The sequence below is a fragment of the Aotus nancymaae genome, unplaced genomic scaffold, assembly GCF_030222135.1.
Source record: "Aotus nancymaae isolate 86718 unplaced genomic scaffold, 86718_ANA_hifiasm-v0.15.2.pri h1tg000030l, whole genome shotgun sequence".
Classification (NCBI taxonomy): domain Eukaryota; kingdom Metazoa; phylum Chordata; class Mammalia; order Primates; family Aotidae; genus Aotus; species Aotus nancymaae.
Window position 1 is genome coordinate 5,526,418 of NW_026988443.1, and position 26,241 is coordinate 5,552,658.

Below are 26,241 nucleotides of genomic sequence, written 5' to 3' on the forward strand. Positions count from 1 at the left end.
TGCCTTTTGTCTTTGTGTTGAATGAGTAAACCTTTTGTTCATAATTATTGGGGGTTTAGAGATGTGTTTTCCTCCTGACCATGCCTGGGGTCCTTTCTGGGCAGAGGCTGAACCTCTGCACAGCCAGCTGGGCGCTGTGCCCTCTGGAAATACCCTTAGCACTCATGCCTCTCTGGCCCTGGGCTCTGTGAGGTGGTATCTTCTGCTTCCCCGGGCATCCTGGTCTTGCCGTCCTAGTGACTCACTAGGAGACTAACTCCTGTCTGGGCCTCAGTTTCCCTGTCTGCCCCTCAGTTTCCCTGTCTGCCCCAGGAAGACTGCCATCCTCAGTGGGTTGGGGGTCAGGAAATGGGAAGGGAACAGTGCCATCACGAGTCTGCCTGGGGGTCTGGTGTCCTGGGAGGGCATGGGCCAGGCCACATCTGACCCCACCCTGGCCCACCCGCAGCTGCTGGCCAACGCAGTCATCTTCCTGTGCGGGAACCTGACCGGTGCCTTCCACAAGAACCAGATGCAGGACGCGTCCCGGGACCTCTTCACCTACACTGTGAAGTGCATCCAGATCCGCCGGAAGCTGCGCATTGAGAAGCGCCAGCAGGTGGGACGCGGCCCCCACTCCTCACCCTGCGCACCCCTGTCCTCTTCCTTTTTCTGTTGGACATGAGACGCTTGTGGCACCACGTGTGAGAGGTGCATGGCCAGACACCCATGCAGTTCTCACCTCGGTCAGTCCTGGGCTCCAGCCGGGTAACCAGAGCCTGTAACTCTTGACTCTGCCTTCCTCTGTGTGGTTTCAGTCCTGGGCAGGCCGTCCCCAGGTGGTGGCAGAGAAGGCCATAATGGCTCCAGGCTGCCCACGCATCGCTTAGCCTCCCCAGCTGAAAGGGCCCTTTCTCACTCAGCCTGAGTCCTGGGGGCTGCTGGGGACATGGGAGGTGGAAGCCCAGCTGGGTTGACAGAGGATGGGAGCAGAGATGAGGGCATTGTGGGCAGAGCAGGCAGGTGGGCAGGGAGGATAGGGGCCAGGTAGGCCAGGTCTGGGCCCTGATGCCACCCCGCCTGTCTGCCACTGGTCCACCCTCCGGTCTGCCTGCCTGCCTGCCCCAGGAGAACCTGCTGCTGTCAGTGCTCCCGGCCCACATCTCCATGGGCATGAAGCTGGCCATCATCGAGCGGCTCAAGGAGCATGGCGACCGCCGCTGCGTGCCCGACAACAACTTCCACAGCCTCTACGTCAAGCGGCACCAGAACGTCAGGTGGGCGGCGAGCTGTGTGGACAGTATCTACTGGGGGCCGAGCCCACTGCCCTATCTGGAGGCTCAGACCCCCGCCCAGGCAGCCTCCATCCCTGCTCCAGGCAGCCTCCCACCCTATTTGGAGGCTCAGACCCAGGCAGCCTCCATCCCTGCTCCAGGCAGCCTCCCGCCCTATCTGGAGGCTCAGATCCCTGCCCACATAGGAATTGGGAGAGGGACCCGTGGTCCCAGGTCAATCCTTTGGGACTGACCCTTCCTGGGCCTCAGAATCCCACCTGTTTCCACAGAGGTAGGATCAGATCAGGGCTCTTAGGACTCATTGGTGTTGGGGAAGCTGTAGCAGCCCCCGAAACTGCCAAACTGTGTGAGCAAACAGCTTTTTGAAGGAAGGGGTCCTTTCAGATGGTTCTCAAGGGGGCACAGGACCCCCAGAAGGAGGTAAAGTCCCCTGCCTTGGTGCCCAAGAGTGCCCCAGTTCTGACACCTGTCCTTGGCTGATTCACAGGGAACCACAGAGTTTTACTTGAATGCACTGACCTGAGTTTATCAAGCGCAGATGTGGGTACTGGGTGCTGTTGAGTGTAGATGTGGGTCCTGGGAGACCCCCTGGGTCCTCTGCCTGTAGCGCCAGCATTATATCCAAGGCTGGCCCACTGCCTTTTCTCTGGACTGTGCGTGGTCCATGAGCTCAGGACTTTGGAGCAGGGACATCTGGTGCAGATTCCAGCTCTTGGCTTCTCAGCAAGTCTCAGTGTCTCAGAGCTTCAGTTTGCACGTCTGTAGAATGGCAGTTCTGCAAGGGCTGTGTGAGCACTGGATGCCTGTAAAGCGCTGGGCGTGGAGGTTGTGTTGAGGGAGCACAGAGCCACCTCTCTTCAGGGAGTTCTGAAGTCTGTGCTATGGCGAACATCGGATGGGCAAGAGGAACGCTCCATGACAGCTGAAGTGCCCTTCAGCTGTCTGCAGGGATGGGGCTGGGGCAGGCCCGAGGGCTCCTGAGGTTCTGGGCTTTGCTCCCTTTTGCTTTAATGTGAAGCCCCTGGAACTTTAATCTTTGCGGCCGGGCGCGACTCTCCCATTCCTATAGAGGCTGAGGAAGGGCAGGGGTGATTGGGCTCAGGCCTGGCAGGCTCCTGGGGCTCCAGACAGTCCCCTGCGCTCCTGCTACCCAATCCAGGGACCTGGCTCTGACACTCCCTCCCACCCTGCCCCTTCCCCAGCATCCTCTATGCGGACATCGTGGGCTTCACGCGGCTGGCCAGCGACTGCTCCCCCAAGGAACTGGTGGTGGTGCTGAACGAGCTCTTTGGCAAGTTCGACCAGATCGCCAAGGTGAGCCCGCCGGCCTGTGCTGGGCAAAGCCAGGCCCCTCCTCTGCCCGTCGCATCTCCAGGGGTGTCCTGTGTCCAGTGCCCTGCTGGGATTGAGTTGGGGAGGCCATGCTGAATTTTAGCATCCAGCCGGCAAAGACATATGAGCACCCCATGGTAAAGGTGGGGGTGAGTGGTGACCACGGCAGCCAGGATCCTGTGCCCCCAGAGTGTGAGGCTAGTGGGGAGACTGCCAGCGCACACTGGGCAATATACTGGGGCTCCAGAGCTCAGATGCGGGCTCAGGAGGAGGAGATGGCTCCATCCTCACTGGTAAGCCCAGAAGCTTCTGTTCACCTGGTAGCTGAGGATGACTGTGGAATGCCCAGCCTCACCCAGAAGCAGCTTTTGACAAGCTCTGTGGTGAATCATGTGGACAGTAAACTTTTATTTTTGTTTGTTTTTGTGAGACAGAGTCTTGCTCTGTCACCAACGCTGGAGTGCACGGGTACCATCACTGCTCACTGCAGCCTTGACCTCCCAGTCTCAAGCGAGTCTCGTGCCTCAGCCTCCCGCGTAGCTGTGATTACAGGCACGTGCCACCATGCCTGGCCGACTTTTTGTAATTTTTGTAGCAATGGAGTTTTGCCATGTTGGCCAGGCTTGTCTCAAACTCCTGACCTCAAGTGATCCTTCCGCCTCGGCCTCCCAAGTGCTGGGATTCCAGTGTGAGCCACTGCTTCTGGCCCACCTTAAAGTTTGAGACACTTGAAAAAATCTCTGAGGAGGAAAGGGAACAGTGTTTTTGGCAAGGGGAATTGCATAGATAAAAGCCTGGAGTGGAGAGAAATCCCTGTGTATCCATGGGATGAATGTGGCTCGGTGTGCATGGAACAGGGTGTGAGGGGGCAAGGGCACAAGGTCAGACGTGCAAGGATGTGAGGGCCGAGGCGAGGACCGGGATGCCGAGGAGCTCGGGAGGTGCCAGGCAGGAAGGGGAGTCAGGCAAGGAATGTCTCCATTGACAGACCAAATGGTCCTGAGGCTGAGTGCCAGGCCCTGAGCCTGGGTGGGGCCTTGACCTACATGGTATATGCTCTGAAGAGAAGTGCGGGGGCCAGGAACCCTGGGGAGCACATAGCCCAGCCTCAGAAGGTCAGGGCAGACTTCCTGGAAGTGGTAGCCATTAAATAGAGACTGAAGTGTAAGATTTAAGGCGGCAGCTCCCTATCCTGGCCGTACCTGTGAATTACATGGAAAGCTTAAATACGACACCAACACCCGTGTCCACACGCATCAGAGTTTTGTTTTGTTTTGTTTTTGAGACAGAGTCTTGCTCTGTCACCTAGAGTGAAGTGCAGTGGCAGAATCACGGGTCACTGCAGCCTCAACCTCCCTGGGCTCAGGTCATCCTCCCACCTCAGCCTCCCAAGTAGCTGAGACTACAGGTGTGCACCACAACCCCTGGCTAATTTTTTTGTGTTTTGTGGGGATGGGGTTTTGCTGTGTTGTCCAGGCTGGTCTTGAATTCCTAGGCTCAAATGATCCACCCACCTCAGTCTCCCAAAGGGCTAGGATTACAGCCATGCACCATCACGCCTGGCCCCATCAGAATTATTAATAGCCTCCCCCCGCACCAATGACTCTGTGTGCAGAAAATCAGCATTCTAGAGCTTGATGGGAGGCAAGTTATGGCTTTACACTGGGAAGAATTTTTCATGATCAGAGCTGCTCAATCCTAGGAGGGACTCGAGAGGAGCTCCCTGTCGCAGGGGTAACCAAGCTGCTGTAGGATCGCTCTGGTCAGGGACGCTCTGGAAAACTGACCCATCCTGGGCATTGTGGACTGAGTGACTCAGAGGGCCTGTCTAGCCTGGAACCTTCTTTCAGGATCTGCATGGCTTCTGAACCAGCAGCTGGGAGACCCAGAGGCTAGGTCTCATGTGAGGGAGGGGGCCTGGGCTCGGGCCACAGCTGGCCGTTTCCTTACCATAAAGCCCACACAGAGGGTCCCTTGCCTCTTGGACACGGTTTTCCCTCCCCAGCAGGCCTGGGAGGCATGGCCCTATTGCACAGATGGGAAAAGGGAGGCCAAGGCAGGTGCAGGCTTCCCGGTCCGAGCGTCTAATCTCTGGGCAGAGTCAGGCAGGGCTGATCGCAGCCTTTTCTCCTATCAACAATCAGATTCCAGAAGTGTAAGCTCTTTCCAAGAGCCAAGGCCTCCTGTCTCAGAGGCATACATGTTGTACCTCAGTGCAGGACCCAGCTCCCCAACTCCAAGTGTCAGAGACCCAGGGGACCGTCAGCCGCTTGCAGTCTGGGGAATGTGGCCTCCCCTACATCTCTGAGAGCCGGGCTGGGTCCATGGGCAGTCTTGTGCCTGGTTTGAGAGGAGATCAGGTCAGCCAGAGTCCTGAGTCAGCACCTGGCATCCAGGTCTGTCACAGTTGCCTGCTTTCTAGTAAAGCCACTGTCCTCGTGTCCCTGCAGTCACTCACTCAGCATGTGCCAGATGGGGCCCAGCAGGAAACATCTGGCACACGCTCAAACTGAGTAATTGGAGGAGGGCACAGGCCAGGGACAGTTCCCAGACTGGGCGGGTGCAGGGGACCTGGAGGCAGGGCTGGTGCTGTGTCTGGGGCCTGGGTCCATGATGGCTGATGGGCACGGAGCAGGGACAAGGACAGGATGGGCTGGAGACCTGGATACAGATGGTGTTTCAGGAGCAGGGCTAGCCCTCATGACCTTGTAGGACAGAGCCCTCTTAGCTCCCTCCCTACCAGACGCCAGAGCACAAGGCCACCTGCTGGGGTGTCCAGTCCATGGGTGTCGGCTGAGCAGGGTAAAGGGTGGGGACGGGAGAGCAGAGGCAGATGTCCCACACGTCGCTCCTTCTTCAGCTCCCCTAAAGCCCCACCCATGGGGCCTCAGTGCACGTGGCCATCCCTGCTGAGGGCTTAAGGAGGATTTGGTGACACAGCACTGCCTCAGATGAACCTCAGAGGGCCCACGGGGGTCCCCTTCCATCCCTGGGCCTTTTCCTGAGTCTCTGGCCTCGCCCCTCTCCATCTCCTCCCTCCCCATCCCTATCTTTCCTGTCTGCATTGATATCTTTCCTCCTTACTAAGCCCTGGCAGCACAGCCACCGCTTGGGTGACCTTGACACATGCTGACCCCTTGGTGTGTGCACCTGCGACCTCAGTCCTCGTCCTCCGCTCCTCTGCAGCCTCCTGGCTGCCTCGCAGTCTCTTCCCAGCTGTGTGGCCCCAGGGGTCCTGTGGGCGCCTGAGCACTCTTCCTGCAGAGACTGGCACAGCTGGCTCTCTCCGTTCCTCGGGGTCTTAGCTCTAATGATTCTGATTCCTCCTCTGAGAGGTCTTCGCTTGCCGCCTGGGCACGTCGCCTCCCTCCTGTGCCTTGGTTTTCTTCTTAGCACCCATCACCGCTGGGCACGCTGTTTCATTTTTGTTTTTCTAGTTTAGCGCCCATCCCTCCCGCCTGTGTGTGAGCTCTGTGGCTGCGGGGATTTGCATCTGTTTTGTTCACTGCTCTGTCTCCTTGCTTGGCCCAGGGCTGGGTACTCAGTAGGCACTCAAACATTATCTGGGCAAACGAAACCAAGGCAGAGCCCTCCCCGAAGCCCTTAGGAACATTTGTGTTCACCCCTGGTGCCTGCTTGGGGGCTCCTCCCGGGGAGTCCCTGATGTCATTAAGCCTTTTGCCAGGCCCAGAAGTGGCTCCTGGTGGCTGGACCCCGGGAGGCAACCCCCATCCAGGAGAGAGCCAGGCGCACCCTGGAGGGTAGGGGAGGTGGCTGTCATGAGAGGTCCCAGCCCCAGACCTTCTGGTTACCAGGCCCCTCCCTCACCCTGCAGGCCAACGAGTGCATGCGGATCAAGATCCTCGGCGACTGCTACTACTGTGTGTCGGGCCTGCCCGTGTCACTGCCCACCCACGCCCGGAACTGCGTGAAGATGGGGCTGGACATGTGCGAGGCCATCAAGTAGGTCCCGCGTGGGCCCAGGCGCTGGGTCCTGCCCCGTGGCAGACCTTTAGGGGATGGGTCATTCCCATTTCACAGATAGGGAAACTGAGGCTTGGGGGTTGAAAGCAGCTTGCCTGGACCACCCAGCCTGCTGGAGGATTCAGACCTCATCTGTTTGCTTCCCTCCTTCTGGGGGCTGCCTGTGACTCTGAGTCCCAGAAAGCATCTTCAGAGCTCAGAGCTGGGCGACACAAGGTCAGGGCAGTGGGCTCCACTTCTCTCAGGGATGGGGTCTTAGCAACAGCAGGAGGCTTCAGGGCAGGCAGCTGGGGGACCTTTCGGTCCCAGGGGCCGACTAAAAGGCTCCATCTGCTTCCTGCTCCCCCTGTGAAGATCCTGGAGTCGGGCATGGTCCTGAGGGTACGAGGAGACCCCCAGCTCTGGAGGCTCCTTCCTGATGGCACCCAGCTCCCCTTGAGGTCCCCTGTGGCTCTGAGCAGCTGGGGTCTGTGGGAAGAGCTTGCTGAGAGGGCTGTATGGGGAGAGGGCCAGGCAGGCCCAGCCAGGGTGACCACTGTGGGGCAGAGCAGGGCCTGGCGGGGCTGCCCGTCCCCGGCGTAAGTCCCTGCTGCAGCCTGTCCTTCCTCCTGAAGTCCTGCTGCAGGTGGCTGGTATTGCCAAGAAGAAGCCTGGGCAGAGCTGGAGGGGCCTGGCCCTGCTCCACTGCCTGTGTGACCTCAGGCCGGCCCCCGCCCTGTAACAGGAAGAGGTTGCACAGGCCCCCGTGTGCCTCTGGCTCTGATCCCGGAAGGCTTTGTCAATGCCCAGCCTTGCTGGTGGACACGTGGTGCCGCTTGTTATGGGGACTCAGGCTCTGTTCCTGTCTTGGGGGTCTCCTCTGCCCCAGGGAAACTCTCCCATGGGGATCTGCTCCCGTACTCCATGGTGCCAATGACTCCCAGGGCCCTGCTTCCCAGGAACTGGGGGGCATAAAAGGCACCCAAATAAATGTATTTATTTATTTATTTATATAAGACAGAGTCTTGCTCTGTTGCCCAGGCTGGAGTGCAATGGTGCATCTTGGTTCACTGCAACCTCCACCCCCTGGGTTCAATTGATTCTCCTGTCTCAGCCTCCTGAGTAGCTGGGATTACAGGCATGTGCCACCATGCCTGGCTAATTTTATATTTTAGTAGAGACAGGGTTTCACCATATTGGCCAGGCTGGTGTCGAACTTCTGACCTCAAGTGATCCATCCACCTCGGCCTCCCAAAGTTCTGCGATTACAGGTGTGAGCCACTGTGCCTGGCCCCCAGTGAACTTTTAAAACCCAGCCAGTGCTGCTGCATGTATTTTAGGCCCATCATCATGGGCTATAGTGACTAGCTGGAATTCTTCCTCCTTCCTACCTAGCCCTTGAGCTCAGGTGTGGCCACACCCACTTGTATGCTCCTGGGGACAGGGTGCTCAGATCCTTCTGAAGAGACAGCCCCATCAGGCTGAGAACATTCTCTCTGTGGGCTAAGCCTGCCCTGTTTCCACACCCTGTCCTGTATCCACCCCACACCTCAGATCTTCAGCCTGTCCCAGGGCTTAGGCAGGGCGGGGTGACTGGGCCACTCTGCTCCAGGCAGGTGCGGGAGGCCACAGGCGTGGACATCAACATGCGTGTGGGCATACACTCTGGGAACGTGCTGTGCGGGGTCATCGGGCTGCGCAAGTGGCAGTATGACGTGTGGTCCCATGACGTGTCCCTGGCCAACCGGATGGAGGCAGCCGGAGTCCCTGGGTGAGGCTGGGCTGGGCAGCGGCAGGGCCAGAGGCCTGGGGCTGGCTGTGAACTGAGGGGTCTGGGTGGGGTCAGGTGTGGGGGGAGGGCTGAATGCAGAATAGCCAGCCTGGGGCCCGGACCTGGCTGCTGTGCACCCCTGGGTGGGTGCCAGCCTCCTCTGGGCCCCACAGCTCTGCCTGACTTGGGTCTTCTGCAGCCGAGTGCACATTACGGAGGCAACGCTGAAGCACCTGGACAAGGCGTACGAGGTGGAGGATGGGCACGGGCAGCAGCGGGACCCCTACCTCAAGGAGATGAACATCCGCACCTACCTGGTCATCGACCCCCGGGTACGAGGGCTTGGAGGCTGCAGCTGGGGGGACCTGGAGGGACTGGAGGGGCTCTGGGGAGCGCAGCCAATACCTCGGGGGAGACCCTGTGGAGGGAGAGGTGGGGAAGGGCCCTGCCCTGGCAGGAGTGAGCTCCCTGTTCCTGGGCACCTTCTAGGCGCTGAGAAGGCCTCTCCTCAGGCCTCCGTTCTTTCCCATGTGATGGAAAACAAGGCCTGCCCCACCAGAAGGAGCTGATCTGAGTGAGGCCCCTGTGGAACCTGGCACGTCACCGCATTCTATGAGTTATCGTCATTCTTGGTTTATTTTCCATGAGGTGGTTACTAATCTCCTACATTTCCAAGAGACACACTTTCGAAACATACTTTGGATGAGACTCAGGAAAGCCAGGCGTGGCCTGGGGGCCACTGGGCAGGAGCCGCTGTGTGGCCTGAACTCTGACCACAGTCCCCCTGGTGGCTCCAGGACCCCACGCTCAGGGAGGCAGTTCCACTGCCTGTGTCCAGGTGGGGCCTGCCCTGGCCCGTCCACTGCCCGTCTGCTCCCTGGCCTGCTCGAGGGAGGCCGGCGTGTCTGGCCACTGCTCTGTGAATCATCCTCGTGGCTTGCTCAAGAATGTCGGCCCAGCCAGTGGCGAGTGGCTTCTCACTCTGGTCCTGGCTGTGCCTTGGGGCTGGCCCGAGTGCTAGAACCTCGGGCGGGGGGTGGCCAAGGGCTGGCCTGTGAGCCTCCCTACGCATCTGCTGGCCTCACTCTGCCCTCAAGGCCTCTGGTGCCGTGCCATCCATACTGAGCCAGCGTCTGGGAAAACCCTTCCCGGTACCCGTGTCCTGCTCCAGCATCCACCTAGAACAGGGCCCTGAACGTCACCTGCATGCCGGCCCTGGCCCCACTCCTCCAGGCCCTTCCCCTGCTCTCCTGTCCCATCACCCCACCGGGTGCCCCCCTGCCCCTCCACTGCCAGGCTGGTGGCTGCCTGCAGGTCCCTGCACCCAGAACGCTCCTCCCTCTGTCCCTAATGCCCTTGTTTGTTTATCCGTTTTCCTTGCCTGTTGTCAGCGTGAGCGCCATGCGGTGGGCTCCTCCTCTTCAGGCCACAACCCTGACCCCATGCTGAGATGGGTGCCCAGCTTGAAGCCGATGCTCAGACAGCCCTTGCATGAATGAAGCAGAGCCCCTTACCCAGGAGGCTCTGAAAGCCACCCCCGCAGGCTGCCAGGTTGAGCAGGGAAAGCTGCAGGCCGTCTGGGCAGACTTGAATTTCAGATAAGCGTGAATCCTGTTTCTTGCATGAGTGTCCACGCACTATTCAACTGGGCAGTTGTATTTATCTGGCAGCTCCACCGTTTCCCCACCCCACCCTACCGCACCCTTTTTTTTGCTTAACTTTATTCATTCAGGTGGTTGAAAGTTCAATTGTGAGTCCCCCCACCCTTCTTGCTAAGGCGGTGGTGGCAAGCCCCGTGGTCGTGCACCCTGCATTTCTCCTACCTTGGGGACGTCCCTCCTGTGTGCAGGGTGCTCGTCTGTAGCTCCTGTTTTTGACATGGAGGTGGATTTTCTGCAGTTGCTTCTGTGGGCTCTGTCTCACGCTGTTGCTGCGTGGCCTGGCTGCGGCAGGGCGGGCTCCCGTGGACTGGATGGTGGCTGCAGGTGCCCCGTGGGGCTCATACTGATGCCATGCCCATTCTGAGCAGGCGGATGTTTGCTCAGAACTGAGGAATCTTGATTTTTTACTTATTTCTGCTTTTTGTTTGTTTCTCAGGGAGCTGGGGTGTCTGGTTTCCCTGCTATAAGAGAAGTGCCAGTGACCTTGAACTTGAATGGCTGGGTGCTGTGTAGGCAGAGTTGCCACGGTGGACGAGGGGACGTAGAAATGCACCCATGCCCACCAGGTTGCTCACCGCAGGGCCAGCATGCTCTTCCTACTCTGGGACACTCGCCAGGGCCGAATTCCACATGGCTCCCGTGGCTAGGGAGATAGACGTGGCTAAGGGCTTAAAAATTTTCTGTCCCAAAAGGTGACGAGGTTTCCAGGAAAGTTGTGCTGTGGCTTAGCGAGTGTTTGTAGCTGCGGAGGCTCATCCATGGGGTGTTTGCGGGGCCCCAGGAGACAGGGGAATGTTTCGGGGGCTGAGGAGAGACCCGGCAGACCTGGAGCCAGCTTTAGCTCATCTCTGGCAGCCTTGCAGGCCTTTCTTTCTTGCCGCTTTCCTGGTTTTGCCTGGCCACTCCAACTGGGGAAGGCCTCAGGCATGTGCTCTTGCAGGAGAGGGCGAGTCTCAGGTCTGTGGCATGAGGAGGGGAGGCAGGGCTGGCCATGCATTCACGGCCTGGTTGAGCCACTGAGGTCTGGCGTGAGGCTGGGTCTCGCAGGCACATGGCAGGTCATGGCCCTGTGCCATCTGTGGTTGGGAGCCACAGAAGTGGAACTCCCTGGATCACTGCCCTAGGGGTTGGCTTGCTGTGGCTTGGCCACCTCTCGAGGCAGTCAGCACCCCTCTTCCTCCTGGTTGCTTCCCACAGGAAGGAGCAAGCGCGTGCCGGCCACATGTGGGAGGGCGGGGTAGGATGCCTGTGGCTTTCCCAGGTACCTCCTGGGGAGGGGCTGATGGGTGCTCAGGCCGCAGGGACTCTCTTGTTCCAAGGAGCCTCAAGGGCCGTGGGGCCTCGGGCTTGGGACGAGCCCTGCCTCCCTCCCTGGGGAGGCAGAGCAGGGGGTGGGGCTCGGTACGGTGGTGGGTACCCACCAGCCTCTTCTCAGTCTGGGGCAGGGCCAGAGCACTGAGCTGGGATCTCGTATGGCCTGGCCTCAGAGTGCACTGGGTTTTGGCTGTCCAGTCCCCAAAGGCAGCCCATTCTCCAAGGGCATTGCAGGTTGAGCAACTTCTTTGACGTTTATTTTTTCACGGGATCAGCCAGTGCTGAAGGTGGTGTCACACTTCGGGGAGTGTCAGTTGGGGGTGGCGGCCCCTTCCTGCAGAGGGGGTGGCACAGGCCCATGTCTGTGTCTGCCTGCAGAGCCAGCAGCCACCCCCACCGAGGCAACACCCCCCCAGGTCCAAGGGGGACGCGGCCCTGAAGATGCGGGCGTCAGTGCGCATGACCCGCTACCTGGAGTCCTGGGGGGCAGCTCGGCCCTTTGCGCACCTCAACCATCGTGAGAGTGTGAGCAGTGGCGAGACCCCCGTCCCTAATGGGCAGAGGCCCAAGGTAGGTCCCCCTCCCACCCAGAGAGCCAGGGATTGGGGCCCCAAGCTGGGGGCAGGAGAGTGGGTGCTGAAGATCTCTCACCCTGTCGGCCTCACTGTCCCCAGCTGTAAAATGGCCACAGCCTCTGCCCCACCTCCTGGGGCTGGAGGGGAAACAAAGGCATTTGGAGAATACGCCAGGGTGGCCAGGAATGTCCCTGTCCTCCTTGGTGCCTGGACCATGCTCATCTGTAGTCAGGATGTCTGTGGCTTGGATGACCCCTGGCACCTTGTCCTGCGTATCAAGTGTCAGAGGGCCTGCACCCGGCCCAGCGGTGGGCTTCAGAACCCGGCGTTCTGGGGAATGACTGTGTCTTCTCCTACCTTCTCTTTCAGAGTGTTCCCCATCGCCACCGCCGGACCCCTGACAGGTGCGTGCCCTGCCCTCCTGGCCAAGTCCTGCTGCAGCCACCTCCTCCAGGCAGGCTGCTCTGACCAGCCGCTGTTCAGTGGACAGCTCTGCGAGGCCCAGCCCAGGACCTCTGTGAAGTTGGCCAGGGCTTGGGTCAAAGCATTTCTAGGAACCAGAGCTTCCTGGTCCCTGGCTCTTCCACATGGCTGTGATAGAGCACCTGTCGTGTGCTGCCCTGGTGGGGTCAGTGGAGTCAGTGGGAGGGAAGGAGATGCTGGTGGGTGTTCTGGTCACCATGCCAACCCTGGGGGTGTAGCCAAAGATGCCTTGGACTGGGGCTTGGGTCTGCCCTCTGCCTCTGGCTGGGCTGCTGGCCAGCTGGGCCATGCTGGGCAATGCTGGGTCCTCACTTGCACTCTCTGGGCTTCAGTGGGTCCCACCCATTCCTTCACCATCCCACATGAGGTTCTGGAACTCCACTGGTGTCCACGTCCACACCCTCCTCTGGGAGAGTCGGAGTGGTCTCTGCGCTGATGCAGCTGGGGGTATCTGATTCCAGGAGCATGTCCCCCAGGGGGCGGTTGGAGGATGACTCGTATGATGAGATGCTGTCAGCCATCGAGGGGCTCAGCTCCACGAGGTGAGGCCTGAGACCTCTGTCCGCCCCTCACCTCTCCCCACCTCGTGCCCCATGCTCAGTGGCCCAGCCCTGTTCCTTCCCTCCGTCTGCTGCTGCATCCTGAGGGACTGGACCCCCTCCCAGCCCCATCTCACTGCTGAGGGCCCCGCCCACAGGCCCTGCTGCTCCAAGTCTGACGACTTCTACACCTTCGGGTCCATCTTCCTGGAGAAGGGCTTTGAGCGCGAGGTGAGGGCCCCCAGCTGCCTTCCCCCTAGAGGGGTGGGGTCTCCAGGCCTGGGGTGGGGTGGGGGATGCAGGTCACAGGGCAGCCTGTACTCCCAAGACGAGCTTGGGGAGGGGCATGGAGAATCCACAGGTGCACCTGGGCGGGGGTGGGGCCAGCACAGCACCAGCCTGGCTCGGTTTCCTGCCGGCCTCATTCCATGACCTGAATGCCCCACCAGAGATTTGCTCCTGTAGGTCTGCAACACTTTTGATCTGTCCAGTGCCAGAGCCTTAGCAGATCCTGGCATGGATGCCTCAGGCTGATGGCACTGGCCTTGCAATGAGACGAGACCCCAAAACTCAGTTGTCAGTGTCCTGTCTTGCTGCTATGGGCCTTTTGTGCTGAAAATGACCATTACTTTACTGAGTGCCTTCTGGGTTCTGGCAGCGTCCTCAGCACCCACCTTATATGATTTAACCCTCACACTGCCGACCCAGGGGTGCTGCTCTACCACTTCACAGACAGGAAACTGGCTCTCAGAGGCTCCAGAGCCTGTCCCAGCTGCAGATGTGGCCCATCACAGAGGACAGACCTGGCCCTCATTGCTCCAGGGGGGCTCCTCTCCCTCAGCTGGAGGAAATGGCCCCCAGAGTCCAGGATTGGGGGAATTCCCTCTTTTGGGGATTCCCTCTTTTGGGGCTCCCTGAGTTGGGGGCTTCCTCGGTGAGGTCACCAGGAAGCGTGCCTGGCAGGCCTTGCTGGCTGAGTGACACTGCAGGCTGTGTGGCCGGGGAGCCGAGCGTGCTTTCTTTCCCTGCAGCAGGAACCCTCCCGAGGCTGTGATCCCGTGATGGCACCTGGGTGGTGGGGGCTGTGGCATGGGAGTCTCCCCACCTGCCAGCTCCTTGGGTTGGGGTGAAGACCGCCCCAGAGCTCAGACTTGGCTCCTGTCTGTGTACTTGGGGCTGTGAGCTCTGCAGGGTCCTTGGAAAGAGTGACTCGGGTGGCGTAGGGGAGGGGAAGACATTATCTTCAAATAGGAAGAGCTGCAATTGGAAACAAGCAAAACTTACCGAGTGTAATATCGCCTGGAACTCCAGGATGGTGGGAGGGTTTTAATTAATTAATTAATTTATTTATTTTTAAACTAGAGATGGGGTCTCACTATTTTGCCCAGGCTGCAAACTTCTGGGCTCAAGTGATCCTCCTGCCTCGGCCTCCCAAAGTGCTGGGATTACAAGTGTGAGCCACTGTCCCAGTGAGGAGGTGTTTTTTTAAGCCTGGGTGGGCAAGTGGCCCCACAGGCGGCCACCCCTCATAGACCCTGTTGCCCCCAGTACCGCCTGGCGCCCATCCCCCGGGCCCGCCACCACTTCGCCTGTGCCAGCCTGATCTTCATCTGCATTCTGCTTGTCCATGTCCTGCTCATGCCCAGGTCAGTTGGATTGGTGGTGTGGGGGTCTGGCCTGCTGGGATCCAGGCTGGAAGGTGACTGTGGCGAGACCCACCAGAGAACCTGCAAGGAGCTGCATGATTTGGGCTGGAAGGGGTCGGCTGCTGGATTCCGAGAAACTGGATCGGGGTTGTGGCTGCACGCCTTGAGTTACCAACACTTCTTTTTAATAGAATGTGTGTTTTCTGCCACAGGCCTCCCTACTCCCTAATGCCTCTCTTCTCAGTCACCTGTCTTATGTGTGGCCTGCAGGCATTTTGCTTGTCAGCCCTTGCCTTAGGTGTTTGAAGTGCTGGGAGAACAGACTCTGAAAACTTTAGGCACTATCCTTTCTTATATGCAGGAACATGGAGATCCAGAGGGCTAATGATTTATCCAGAAGTCACTGAGATTCATGCTTCTGGCTCTATCTAGGTCCCTGCTGGGTGGGGTATAGGGATGAGGGTGAAGTCAGAGGGAAGGGATCTGAGGTCAGCTACTTGGTTTCTAGAAGAGCAGTTAGGCCGAAGCATAGACCAGGATTGTGGTTTTGGATATGCTTAATGAAGACATAATAGGGAGGTGGGGTGCAGTGGCTCACGCCTGTAATCCCAGCACTTTGAGAGACCGAGGGGCAAATCACTTGAGGTCAGGGGTTTGAGACCAGCCTAGCCAACATGGTGAAACCTCATCTCTTCTAAAAAAAAAAAAATTAGTCAGGCATGATAGTGCATGCCTGTAATCCCAGCTACTTAGGAGGCTGAGGCAGGAGAATCACTGGAACCCAGGAGGTGGAGGTTGCAGTGAGCCGAGACTGTGCCACTGCACTCTAGCCTGGGTGACAGAGCGAGACCCTCTCTAAAAAAATAATAATAAAAGAGGGAACATGTTTTTACAGTTTTTCTGAGTCTAAAGGCTGCAGAGATATTGCTCATTTTTTATATACTTGGACCAAAAAGAGTGACATAGTCTTGACCTCAGTCTTCATGATCTGGCCAGGCCCTGTGTGTTGCCCATGTGGCAGCAGGGCCACAGTTTCCGCAGGTCCCCTTTGCTGTGGGGAGGGGACGGGGCAGGTGGGGCAGGGACGGGGCTGTCAGCGGAGGATTGGCAGGGGCAGGGTTCCTGAGCAGAAGGCCCTAGGCAGAAGCGGGGAGAATAGCAAGTGGGGCAGGGACAGGGCTGTCAGCCGGAGGAGTGGCAGGGGCAGGGCTCCTGAGCAGAAGGCCCTAGGCAGAAGCGGGGAGAATAGCAGGTGGGGCAGGGACAGGGCTGTCAGCCGGAGGATTGGCAGGGGCAGGGTTCCTGAGCAGAAGGCCCTAGGCAGAATCTAGGTTCTTCCCTCCTCTCTAGGACGGTGGCACTGGGTGTGTCCTTCGGGCTGGTGGCCTGTGTGCTGGGGCTGGTGCTGGGCCTCTGCTTTGCCACTGAGTTCTCGGTAAGTGGGGAGCCCTGACCCCGTGGCCCCTCTCTCCCAGCCTCAGGACACCTGCCCAAGAGCCCTCCCTGGTAAGCTTGGCTGGGCTGAGGTCAAGGCTAGGTGCCCATTACTCCTGCTTCAGGGACAATTTCCTGAGTGCCCTGGAGGCTTCTCCTGAGGGTACCCCTCCCCAGGCTGCCAGTGGCCAGCCCTCCTTGTCCAGGCTGTTGGCTCTGGGTGACTCGACCCCATTACTCCACAGAGGTGCTGCCCAGCCTGGGGGATGCTCCGCACTGTCTCTGAGAGGGTGGAGATGCAGCCCCTGCTGAGACTGACCCTGGCCGTCCTGACCATCGGCAGCCTGCTCACCGTGGCCATCGTCAACCTGGTGGGTCCTGGGATGGGGAGGCAGGCCTCCTGGGTAGAGGCGGACCTCTAGATTTAGGACACCTACAATGTGGTTTTAAAAGCTGCCTCGGGTTTACCTCTCCCCCAAGCTCAGCGGGTTGCCCTGTGGGGTTCCCTTTTGCAGACTCAGGGCTCCTCACCTTTGGGTTTTCAACAGGACTTTGGGGGCCCAGAAAGCTTGTGTGGCCAGCCCCAGGAAGATGCGGTGCCTTGAGCCACCACATCCTGACACCCCATTCATTCTTCATGGCCATGAGGCAACCCTGCCTCTCCTTCTGAGACTCAGTTTCCCCTCTCGAGATGAGCCCTGCTCCTCTGCTGGTGCTTAGAGGCTCAGTGCTGCAGAAAGCAGCCCGTGGGACACTTGTCCACCTCCCTCCCAGACCCTGCATCCCGGCCATGGCCTCTCCCTCACCTGTGCGCCCTGGACCCTGGGTTTTTGGAATGTGTTCCTGTGACCACTTCCCTAGGGTCACCTGGGGAGAAGGTTGAAAATGCTGGTCCCATCCCCTGGCCGCTGCCGCTCTGGGGGTGACTGTGCCCTCATCTCCCAGCCCCTCTGCACTCTGAACCTGATGGCTGCTGTGCTCAGAGCTGACCCCATCGTGAAACCTCAGGCTGCTGCAATACTCACGATTGCCTGGGGGCCACCTTGCTTGGCCTGGGCAGCCGTACCTGGACCAGCTCTGATGGGGACCTGTCTCCTCTGCAGCCACTGATGCCTTTCCCAGTCCCAGAGCTGCTTTTCGGCAACGAGACAGGCCTGCTGGCCATGAGCAGCAGGGCAAGGGCCCTGTGTGAGCCCCTCCCGGTGAGTGCGCCAGGCCTGGCTTCGTGGCCTCACTCGGAGTGGGGCTGCTGCTGCCACGGGTGTAGTTGGGACCCTCAAATTATGGGTGCTGAGTCCCTGAGAGCACAGCATGTGGAGGCTGAGCCTGGCCTCTCCTACAGAGCTGGGAAAGCAGGGCCCCATGGGCCGAGTTGGGAGTGCGGAGCAGTCAGGCCTGGGTGGGCTTGGTCTAGGCGTTGTGGGAGGGCAGAACTGAGAAGAGCATCTACTGGCCTTGTGGGGGGCTCCTGGTCAGGGCACTTCCTCTGCGGCAGGCCTGTGGCTGTTTTATCCACGAGTATGTGCAGCTCAGGGAGGGGTTTCATTAGGTGGTGGCGCCAGGGCAGGCCCAGGCAGGGTGTGGGGCCTGGAGGGCCTTACAGACAGCAGCCTCTGCAGCTTCAGGGGGTGGCGGTGCAGTGAGCTGGGCCCTAAAGGGAAGAAAGGTTCTGAGACAGGGGACAGGGGACGGTGCGGGAAAAAGCTGAGGTGTGTGTTGGGGTTTTGGGTGGGTTGCCCTGGGGAGGGAGTAGGGGAGAACTGGGAGATGGAGCCAGGGGCAGGCTTGATTGACTGGGGGGTTCAGGAATGCCAGGGTGAAGAGCGTCGTCTTTACTCTGGGGGCTGGGGAGCCACAACACCATCTTGAGCAGGGCAGAGGTGCTTTGAAAGGGCAAGCTCACAAAAACTCATGGAGGCAGCTTAGATGCACGCATGTTCTAGCCTTGACATTGACCATGGTCTGTCGTATCCACGGCACCTGCATACTGTTTTTTTCCCTTTAAATGAACTCACTTCATATAAAACTAGGGTGAAAACAACACAACACTGGAAACTCTTAGGTCTTGTTTTTTGCTGAGAAGGGAGGCAGCAAGGTGAGAGTGCGATGCTGAGGCACTGGGGGGTGGGGCTCAGGGGTATGTGCTGGGCCTGAGGCGAGTAGGTGGTGGGATGGCCCTGTCCTGAGTGACTCTCCCACCCCCACCCAGTACTACACCTGCAGCTGCATCCTGGGCTTCATCGCCTGCTCCGTCTTCCTGCGGATGAGCCTGGAGCCAAAGGTCGTGCTGCTGACAGTGGCCCTGGTGGCCTACCTGGTGCTCTTCAACCTCTCCCCGTGCTGGCAGTGGGACTGCTCCAGCCAAGGCCTGCACAACCTCACTGAGCCCAACAGCACCGCCAGGTGGGGCCCCGCCCTGTCCCCATTCCCATGGTGGCCTGTTCATCTGGTGTCTGCTCACACCAAGGGGCTTCTGTGTTCATGAGGACTGGGCACCTTTTGGGGTGGGGCTGGCAGATAGCCTGGCTTTCATCTCACAGGGACCGAGGCTTGCTCAGGTCCCAGGTCTCCAGCGCTCAGAACTGAGGAATTCGACTCACTGGCAGGTTCTTTAGGAAGTCCCTGGTCTGACAGAGGCCACAGGGTCATCCTGTTTCCAGGCCAGTCTAGTGGTGGGGAAGGAGGGGGGCTGCAGCTCTATCTAGCTCTGTGCCTCTCAGGGCCACATCCTGGGTCTCAAGTTCTGAAAGGAGCAGTTGCTTCCGTCTCTTCCTGGACAGGTGGTGATACCTGAGGCTCGGGCAAGGCTGGGGTGCATGGTTTTAGGGGCTCTGGGTCCCAAGTGGATTAAGGAGAGGACCTGCTCCCCACCCCCCAAACAAAAAAGCTGGAAGCCTGGGGACCCAGAACAGAATCTGCCCCTGTGGGTCTGCCCTACACCTGCAGAATTCTTATGCTACCCGTCCACCCCACCCTGCCTGCCACCGACCCTGGCTCACCAGGAGCTCTGGGCTCCCTCCAGGCCCTCATCACGGCTGATTCTGGTCATCCAGGGGTGAGATACCAGAGGTCACCCCTGTGAGGGCTCCCCCACCTCCTGGCCCACCTCGCCCCTCCTCCCTTTATAACCTGAAGTTGTCTTGTTTTCTACCCACCCCATTAGAATCAATTTTCCCCTTTCACCCTGGGTGCACGTGGCACCTGGAGAGCATGACTCCATTGGTGGGTTGGGGCGGTGAGTGCTGGGAGTGACTCGGGCCTCCCTTCACATCCAGCGGCACCCCTAGCTGTTCCTGGAGGGACTTGAAGACCATGATCAATTTCTACCTGGTCCTGTTCTACATCACCCTGCTCACGCTCTCCAGACAGGTATGGAGGCTACCCCTCCACCCCTGCCCCAGCTCTGCCCGCTTGTCCTCACCTCGACCTGGAGATGGGGTGGGGTGGGCTTATGTGGAGCAGCAGAGACCAGAGTCCTGCCAGGAAAGTGCTGGTTCCCTGGCCAGAGGCTCCAAAGACGCCAGGAACAGACAGACCTGGCAGGAGATGCATGCCAGCCCAGCCCCGCTTGCCTGCAGACGGGGTACTTATGTACCCACCATTTGCAGATTGACTATTACTGCCGCCTGGACTGCCTATGGAAGAAGAAGTTCAAGAAGGAGCATGAGGAGTTTGAGACCATGGAGAATGTGAATCGCCTTCTTCTGGAGAATGTCCTGCCAGCCCATGTGGCTGCCCACTTCATCGGTGACAAGTTAAATGAGGTGTGCTGGGAAGGGGCAAAGCAGCGGAAGGTCCAGGGGCAGTCTGTAGGGTTTAAGTGTGGAGCTGGAGTGCATACCGAGCTTGGCATCCTCAGGTCTTGGCCTCATCAGGATGCTCAGGTGATGTGTGGCATCAGCTGTGAGAGCACAGGCCTGGGGTTAGGAACCTGGGCTCGAGTGTGGTTGCAGACAAGGTACCTTGCTTTCCCGGGCCTTGGTCTTCACCTCTGTAAAATGGGCCGACAGCCTTCCCCACAGGATTGTGGTGGTCATGAAATGTGTGTCCAGGGGCTTGTGATCTGGACATTCTGTATTGATGAAAATGTCTATACTTCCACCAGTTCTGGGTAGCAAGTTTTCTATATAGGAGACTGAGGCCCAGTGAGAACGCAGAACTCCCAACCGTCACCTTCCACTACTGCAGAGGTTCTCACCCTGTGTGTACACGGAAACACCCAGAGTGCTTCTGTGAGCAAAAAACCAACCAGAGCCTAACCTTCCCTGGCCACCCAATTCTGAATTGCTCTATAACAGCAGCCAGATGAACCTCATGCAGCCCCCCCACCCCAAAACCTGGGCTGGGCAGTTCAGTATCACCTGCTCCTGAGGCCTTGCCACTCTTCCCCTCCCCTCAAGAGGTAAAGTGGCGTAAGGGCTGGTTTCTTCCCATCCAGGACTGGTACCATCAGTCGTATGACTGCGTCTGTGTCATGTTTGCCTCTGTGCCGGACTTCAAAGTGTTCTACACGGAGTGCGACGTCAACAAAGAAGGGCTGGAGTGCCTCCGCCTGCTCAACGAGATCATTGCCGACTTTGACGAGGTACAGCCTCCAGCCCAGCCCTATGCGGCAGCCCCACCCACGCTGAGGAGGGCAAGGCAGCAGTATCTGCCATCTTAAACTCATGAAAAAATGCGACACAGAGCTGGGCGCAGTGGCTCACGCCTGTAATTCCAGTACTTTGGGAGGTCAGGTGGGTGGATCACTTGAGGTCAGGAGTTTGAGATCAGCCTGCCCAACATGATGAAACCCCATCTCTACTGAAAATACAAAAAATTAGTCAGGCTTGGTGGTACGTGCCTGTAATCCCAGCTAGTTGGGAGGCTGGGGCAGGAGAACTGCTTGAACCTGGGAGGCGGAGGGTGTGCTGGGAAGGGGCTGGGGCGGGCCAAAGAGGCGGAAGTTCAGGTGCAGTCCATAGGGTTTAGGTGGGGAGCTGGAGTACACGCCGAGCTTGGCTTCCTCAGGTTTTGGCTTCATGGGGATGCCCAGGCAATGTGTGGCCTCGGTCATACCACTGCACTCCAGCCTGGGCAACAAAGTGCAACTCTGTCTCAAAAAAAAAAAAAAAAAACACTGCTTCCCTGTGATATATTCTGAAAATACATTACACAGAATATAAAGGGCACACATTTCTTTTTCATTGTTTTATGCAGCAAATATTTCATTGGCACCTTCTCTGCGACAGGCAGCTTGCTAAGATTAGACTCAGGCCCTTCAGAAGAGCTTCATTTCCAGCTAAGCCCAGGCTATCAACCAAGCCGATTCAGAGGAAATCAGTTTGGGTTGCATTCTTGCTGGAGACAAAGTATCCACATTCCTGTGTAGATAATGGTGTGTCTGCTTTGTGCAGACCTGGATGGAAGGGAAGAGGGAGAGAGTGGGGACAGAGGCGACAGGAAGAGCAGGAGCCACCAGGGGCCACGCCCCTCACTGTGCTTAGTCATGCGCTCAGCAGGCAGGGCAGTGTGAGACGTGTGTGTGAGAGGGGCAGGTGGAAGGAACGCCACACCCTTCCTGAGGAGTAGGGGCAGCCTGGCTGCGGCTGTGGAGTGGCGTGGCTGCTTCGCTGCTTCACTGCTTCCTTCTCACTGGCAGCTCCTGCTGAAGCCCAAGTTTAGTGGCGTGGAGAAGATCAAGACCATCGGCAGCACATACATGGCAGCTGCAGGGCTCAGCGTCACCTCAGGGCACGAGAACCAGGTACTCAAGCCCAAGAGGGGAAATTCAGCTGACTGTTCTCACTTAAAGGTGACCTGTCACCTTAAAGGGCTGTGTCCTTGTCCCTTCTTGCAGGGCTCAGCCAGGATTTTAGTGGTGGGGAATCCTCAACGAGAGGCATGCCAGTGCCCACTAGTTTGGGGGCTCTGGAGATGCAAGGACCTGACCCACACCCCATCCCGCAGGAGCTGGAGCGGCAGCACGCCCACATTGGCGTCATGGTGGAGTTCAGCATCGCCTTGATGAGCAAGCTGGACGGCATCAACAGGCACTCCTTCAACTCCTTCCGCCTCCGCGTTGGTGAGCCCGGGCCGGGGTAGGCAGCCCCTGTCTCCAGGCCAGCCCACCCAATCTGTGAGGCACAGCTGCACCTCACCATCTATTATGAAAGGTTTTAGAAATCCCTCCCGTCTGACAAGCTCAGTAATTGGACAATTATTCTGACATTTTGCATAAACATATAGTTACTGTTGAATTTTAATAATATGTAACTACAGAAAACGGAGAACCTTGGTTCTCAAGTGATCCACCTGTTTTGGTTCTCCCGCTTTCTGTAGTTACATATTATTGTCTGTGAATAGGCAAAATACAGAGAAAGAAGCAAAGTTACTAAACCTAACTAGCTGTGGGCTTGTGCTCAAAGCCAGACCTTTGTTGTTAAAGGGGAGATTAGCAGATAAAGTGTTAACATCAAACCCAGACTTCTGGCTTCTGAGTCTGAAAAAGAGCTGGCCAGGGAATGCCCTCTTCACACCCAAAGCCCGACTGCATCATGGTGACCCTGGGAAGCAACCTAGCCTTCACTCTACTTTTGTCCTGAGTCCTGTGCTGGGGGATGAATTCTCTGGCCTCCCCTGAGGGCAGAAGCCTGAGGCTTTGCCTGAATGCTTGGCCAACTGTAAACATCATCTTCAGGCATAAACCATGGGCCTGTGATTGCTGGAGTGATTGGGGCCCGAAAACCTCAGTATGACATCTGGGGAAACACGGTCAACGTGGCCAGCCGAATGGAGAGCACTGGAGAACTTGGGAAAATCCAGGTAAAGACCCATCGCGGAAGCAGGTGACTGAGAGGAAAAGATCTTCCCCAGAGGTGAGGGGACTTGGGCTTAAGAGTTCCTGTCCCACCCAGCAGCCATGGTTCTAGCTATCACATTCTCCAGGGAAGGCAGACAGCGTGCCTGGCCAGTCTCTGTCCCTACCATGACAGGTGTTCTTCCCACCTCTGAAGACACAGGTCTCTCTTCCTTTTCAGGTTACTGAGGAGACCTGCACCATCCTCCAGGGCCTCGGGTACTCATGTGAATGCCGTGGCCTGATCAACGTCAAAGGCAAAGGCGAGCTGAGGACTTACTTTGTCTGTACGGACACTGCCAAGTTTCAGGGGCTGGGGCTGAACTGAGGGCTCCTGCTGGATTCCGAGCAGTCTGGGAAGCCAATCTCCTTCCCTGAAGCAAGCCAGAAGACTCCGCCCCATGCCAATCCCAAAGGCACTCAGAGGGTGTGGTCACCTCCTGGCAGATGGCTGTGCATGTTGGCTTCTTTGGACCTGTGCTGGAGGATTTCTCAGACACATGCACCAGATTCTGGCTGGAAGCAGCCACCGAGCCATAATGCGCAGTGGCGACCAGAAACTCTGTGCCTGGTCTAACAGCTTCCAGGCTAGCTCTTAAGCCCAAGTCCCCTCTTCCAGAAGAATGTTCACTGGTTCAGGGCTGAGATCTTTGTTCCCTGAGGTGCTACAGAGGCGACTTTAGCACATGATGAAAACAGACACCCACCTCGGTGGCCTGTGAGCACGCACAAGTGAGGTGGTCTGTTTTTCTAGACACCAAGGAAGAGTAAGCTGAGCCGTCTAGCATGGACTGGAGACTCCCTCTCCCTGGTGGGCCCGGCAATGAGAGTGTTTCTCACAGAGGCATTCTGGTAAAGGAAGCTGAAAGGGGTGTTTTACATCTGTAAAGGGTTTCAAACAGTAGAGAGAAAAACACCATAATTAGCACTGTTACTTTTTGCCTTGTCTGGCATGTTTGTTTAAAATGGATACATTAATGGGGGTTTTATCCTCTGAATGACTTTAGACACTAGACAAAATCTCTTCCCTCCAGTGTATTCTCTGCATTTTTAACCACTGACATGAAGCAGGACTACTGTGCAGCATCAGCTTATGGGGTCAGCTGGCTGTAGGGGTTGAGTCCTGAGGAACATTCCTCAGGTCACAGCAAGAAGGGAGGGAGCAGTGGAGCCTTGGCTTTGAATGAGGCAGCTCGTGAGGCAAGCATGCTGGAGAGAGATGCCTAGAAGGTAAGATGCGGCCTTTCAGCTCTTCCTCAACTACTCACTCATCTTTGCATTCTCCCCTGCCATCCTTCAACTGTATCTTACTTTTATTACTGGAAAGAAATGGAGTCTGTTTAGAAATAACTTGCAACCTGTAGGTGAGTCTTTCCTTTCCTTTAGTCTTCAGAGCTAACTCTGGAAAGCTTCAAAACCAGAAGGATCTACTCAGCATGGGTTCGTGCAGAGGCTCCTGGATCTGGGAAGCCAGTCCCCTCACAAATGCTGAGCTGTCTTGTTCTGAAACTACATGAGTCAAGGCAAATGCAAAAAGCCAGGTTTTTGGGCTGTGTCTTACTGGGCTTCAAATTCCCCAAGGAACTAAAAGTAAACCTAAGTGTTTCAGGGTGAGAAATCACCAAACTGCCTGTGCCTTTTTCTGAATGGACTTCATAACCAGAAGTCTTGACCAGTGGCCTCGTCACCAGAGCGTCTCTAGGATTTCTAATGCACTCAATTTCCTTACATAGCAGGGATTCTTAGCTAGAAGTTACCATGAACTCCCTGAAGTTATACAGAAAGTCTTGCATACAGGAGCCTTTACAAGATTATATAGGGTTGCAGACAGGGTAGACTGACCAGACTTGTTGGGGTCCTGGGATGAGTTGCCCCTGGTTGCAAATTAGAGTACAGCCAAGTTGAAGGGTGGCAGTGGAAGGGATGAAAATCGAACCTGCCAGCCTGTGCTGTGTCATGTGTGGCTTTATCAGCCCAAGGAAGGGCAGGCATATTCTAATTTGCACAAAGGTGCTGGGAGGACTAGTTGTAGCTCTGATGTGTTGCATGTAACTGGAATCAGTATTAATACGAGAACTTGCTGTATAAAGGAATTCCATGGCAACAGTGCTGGCAAGGGCAGTAAGTCTCACTTAAGCTGCCTTTTTTACACATCAGCTTTTCACATTAAGGGCTGGTTTCACCTGAATACTGTACTGAAATCTGTGCTCTCAAGATCTAGCAGTGACCAGGGCTACCTGGTGGGGGATCTCCTGGGAAGTCAGGAAGGTTTCTGTTGCCAATATAACATGGAAACATATCAGTGCACTGGGCCTCTCTGAGGTCAGCATATCTGTACTCTTGCAATATTTAAGTTGCTTTTTTCTTCAGTAACAGAAACCCCAGTTGAGAGTTTAACAAGTAACTGATTACCATTCATGCATTTTTATTTCCAATTAAAGCACTGTGCTATGCTCAGATAATAATAATTTGTAAGTTTTTAGTTTTCAGCGTTCAGGTTATAGAGTATAACTGACCATAAAAATCACCTGCAAGTATTTTCTTTTTATGAACCTGTTTTTAAATTACTAAGTAATTTATTTACTGGTGTCATTTTGTTTCATGACAGAAATAAGTATCTGTTCTAACAGTGACCTTCTCTCTATGGGTCAAGGACTTCCTTACAATTTCTCCTGAGTTAACTGGTGAAAATAATACCTGAAGTTTTCTGGCTTGAGAAAATTTCCTAACAGAAGAGAAGATCATTAACCACTGTATACTCTGTGTATATAATAGGTCAATGTAAAGAAATATGATTTGAAGTGGTGCATGCAAATAACTAGGGTTTACTCTGTATATTGAATATTTATATAGATCTGTAACATTTGTTTCAAAATGCTGTTTCATTTTTATAAAGTACCAGTGTTTAGCTGCTTTTTATATATTAAATTAGCAATTTGGTTAACTCGAATGTCCTAAGGTATTTTAAATTTAAAAAAAGTAGACTGTAAAACGACTTGAAAATCTGACTCTTTTAGCATAAGATTTTAAGTCTTTTGAGGGAATTTTCCTTTACCTTGCTTGTTCTTCCTAAATATTAATTTTCAAAGTCAGGAAAATGGAAATCAAATGGCTTCCTACCTGGGTGATTTATAGAAGGACTGTATAAGGGCCTTAATTCGTTCACTGAACAAGGCTATCTCCATCCTGATTTTTTTCCCTTGTTTATTTTATATAACAGGTTCTATACTGAACCAGATTCAGAAAAATCATTTATCTCAGCTTGCTGGTATGTTTTGTGGTCTCCTAAAGAGTTCAGCTGCTTGGGTACAAACCTTTGTATTTCAGATAAACAGTAAATACAAATGTAACCTTCTGGTAATCTGGTAATTCCCTGATGTATTCAAGGAATTATTTAGTTGATCTTATTTG

General features: G+C 56.4%; 2 protein-coding genes across 10 annotated transcripts in view; one reads left to right on the plus strand and one right to left on the minus strand.

Moving 5' to 3' along the window:
- ADCY7 (adenylate cyclase 7) overlaps positions 1-25,774 on the plus strand; it is a 72,037-nt gene extending 46,263 nt beyond the window's left edge. For all 9 annotated transcript variants that reach the window (XM_064383044.1, XM_021673589.2, XM_012472237.3 and 6 more), the window contains 22 exons: positions 449-598; positions 1,108-1,256; positions 2,477-2,588; positions 6,442-6,569; positions 8,182-8,340; positions 8,540-8,672; positions 11,694-11,885; positions 12,260-12,294; positions 12,835-12,915; positions 13,071-13,143; positions 14,461-14,558; positions 15,909-15,993; positions 16,238-16,363; positions 17,096-17,194; positions 18,202-18,395; positions 19,268-19,361; positions 19,601-19,756; positions 20,431-20,577; positions 21,634-21,738; positions 21,942-22,056; positions 22,672-22,796; positions 23,012-25,774. In XM_064383044.1, coding sequence (XP_064239114.1) covers positions 449-598; positions 1,108-1,256; positions 2,477-2,588; positions 6,442-6,569; positions 8,182-8,340; positions 8,540-8,672; positions 11,694-11,885; positions 12,260-12,294; positions 12,835-12,915; positions 13,071-13,143; positions 14,461-14,558; positions 15,909-15,993; positions 16,238-16,363; positions 17,096-17,194; positions 18,202-18,395; positions 19,268-19,361; positions 19,601-19,756; positions 20,431-20,577; positions 21,634-21,738; positions 21,942-22,056; positions 22,672-22,796; positions 23,012-23,158 — 2,703 coding nt within the window. In that variant the 3' untranslated portion in view covers positions 23,159-25,774. The remainder of the gene's footprint in view (positions 1-448; positions 599-1,107; positions 1,257-2,476; positions 2,589-6,441; positions 6,570-8,181; positions 8,341-8,539; positions 8,673-11,693; positions 11,886-12,259; positions 12,295-12,834; positions 12,916-13,070; positions 13,144-14,460; positions 14,559-15,908; positions 15,994-16,237; positions 16,364-17,095; positions 17,195-18,201; positions 18,396-19,267; positions 19,362-19,600; positions 19,757-20,430; positions 20,578-21,633; positions 21,739-21,941; positions 22,057-22,671; positions 22,797-23,011) is intronic.
- BRD7 (bromodomain containing 7) overlaps positions 23,553-26,241 on the minus strand; it is a 44,157-nt gene continuing 41,468 nt past the window's right edge. Inside the window, exon 18 of the mRNA XM_012472239.2 lies at positions 23,553-23,712. The gene's annotated coding sequence lies outside the window, so the exon portion shown is untranslated. The remainder of the gene's footprint in view (positions 23,713-26,241) is intronic.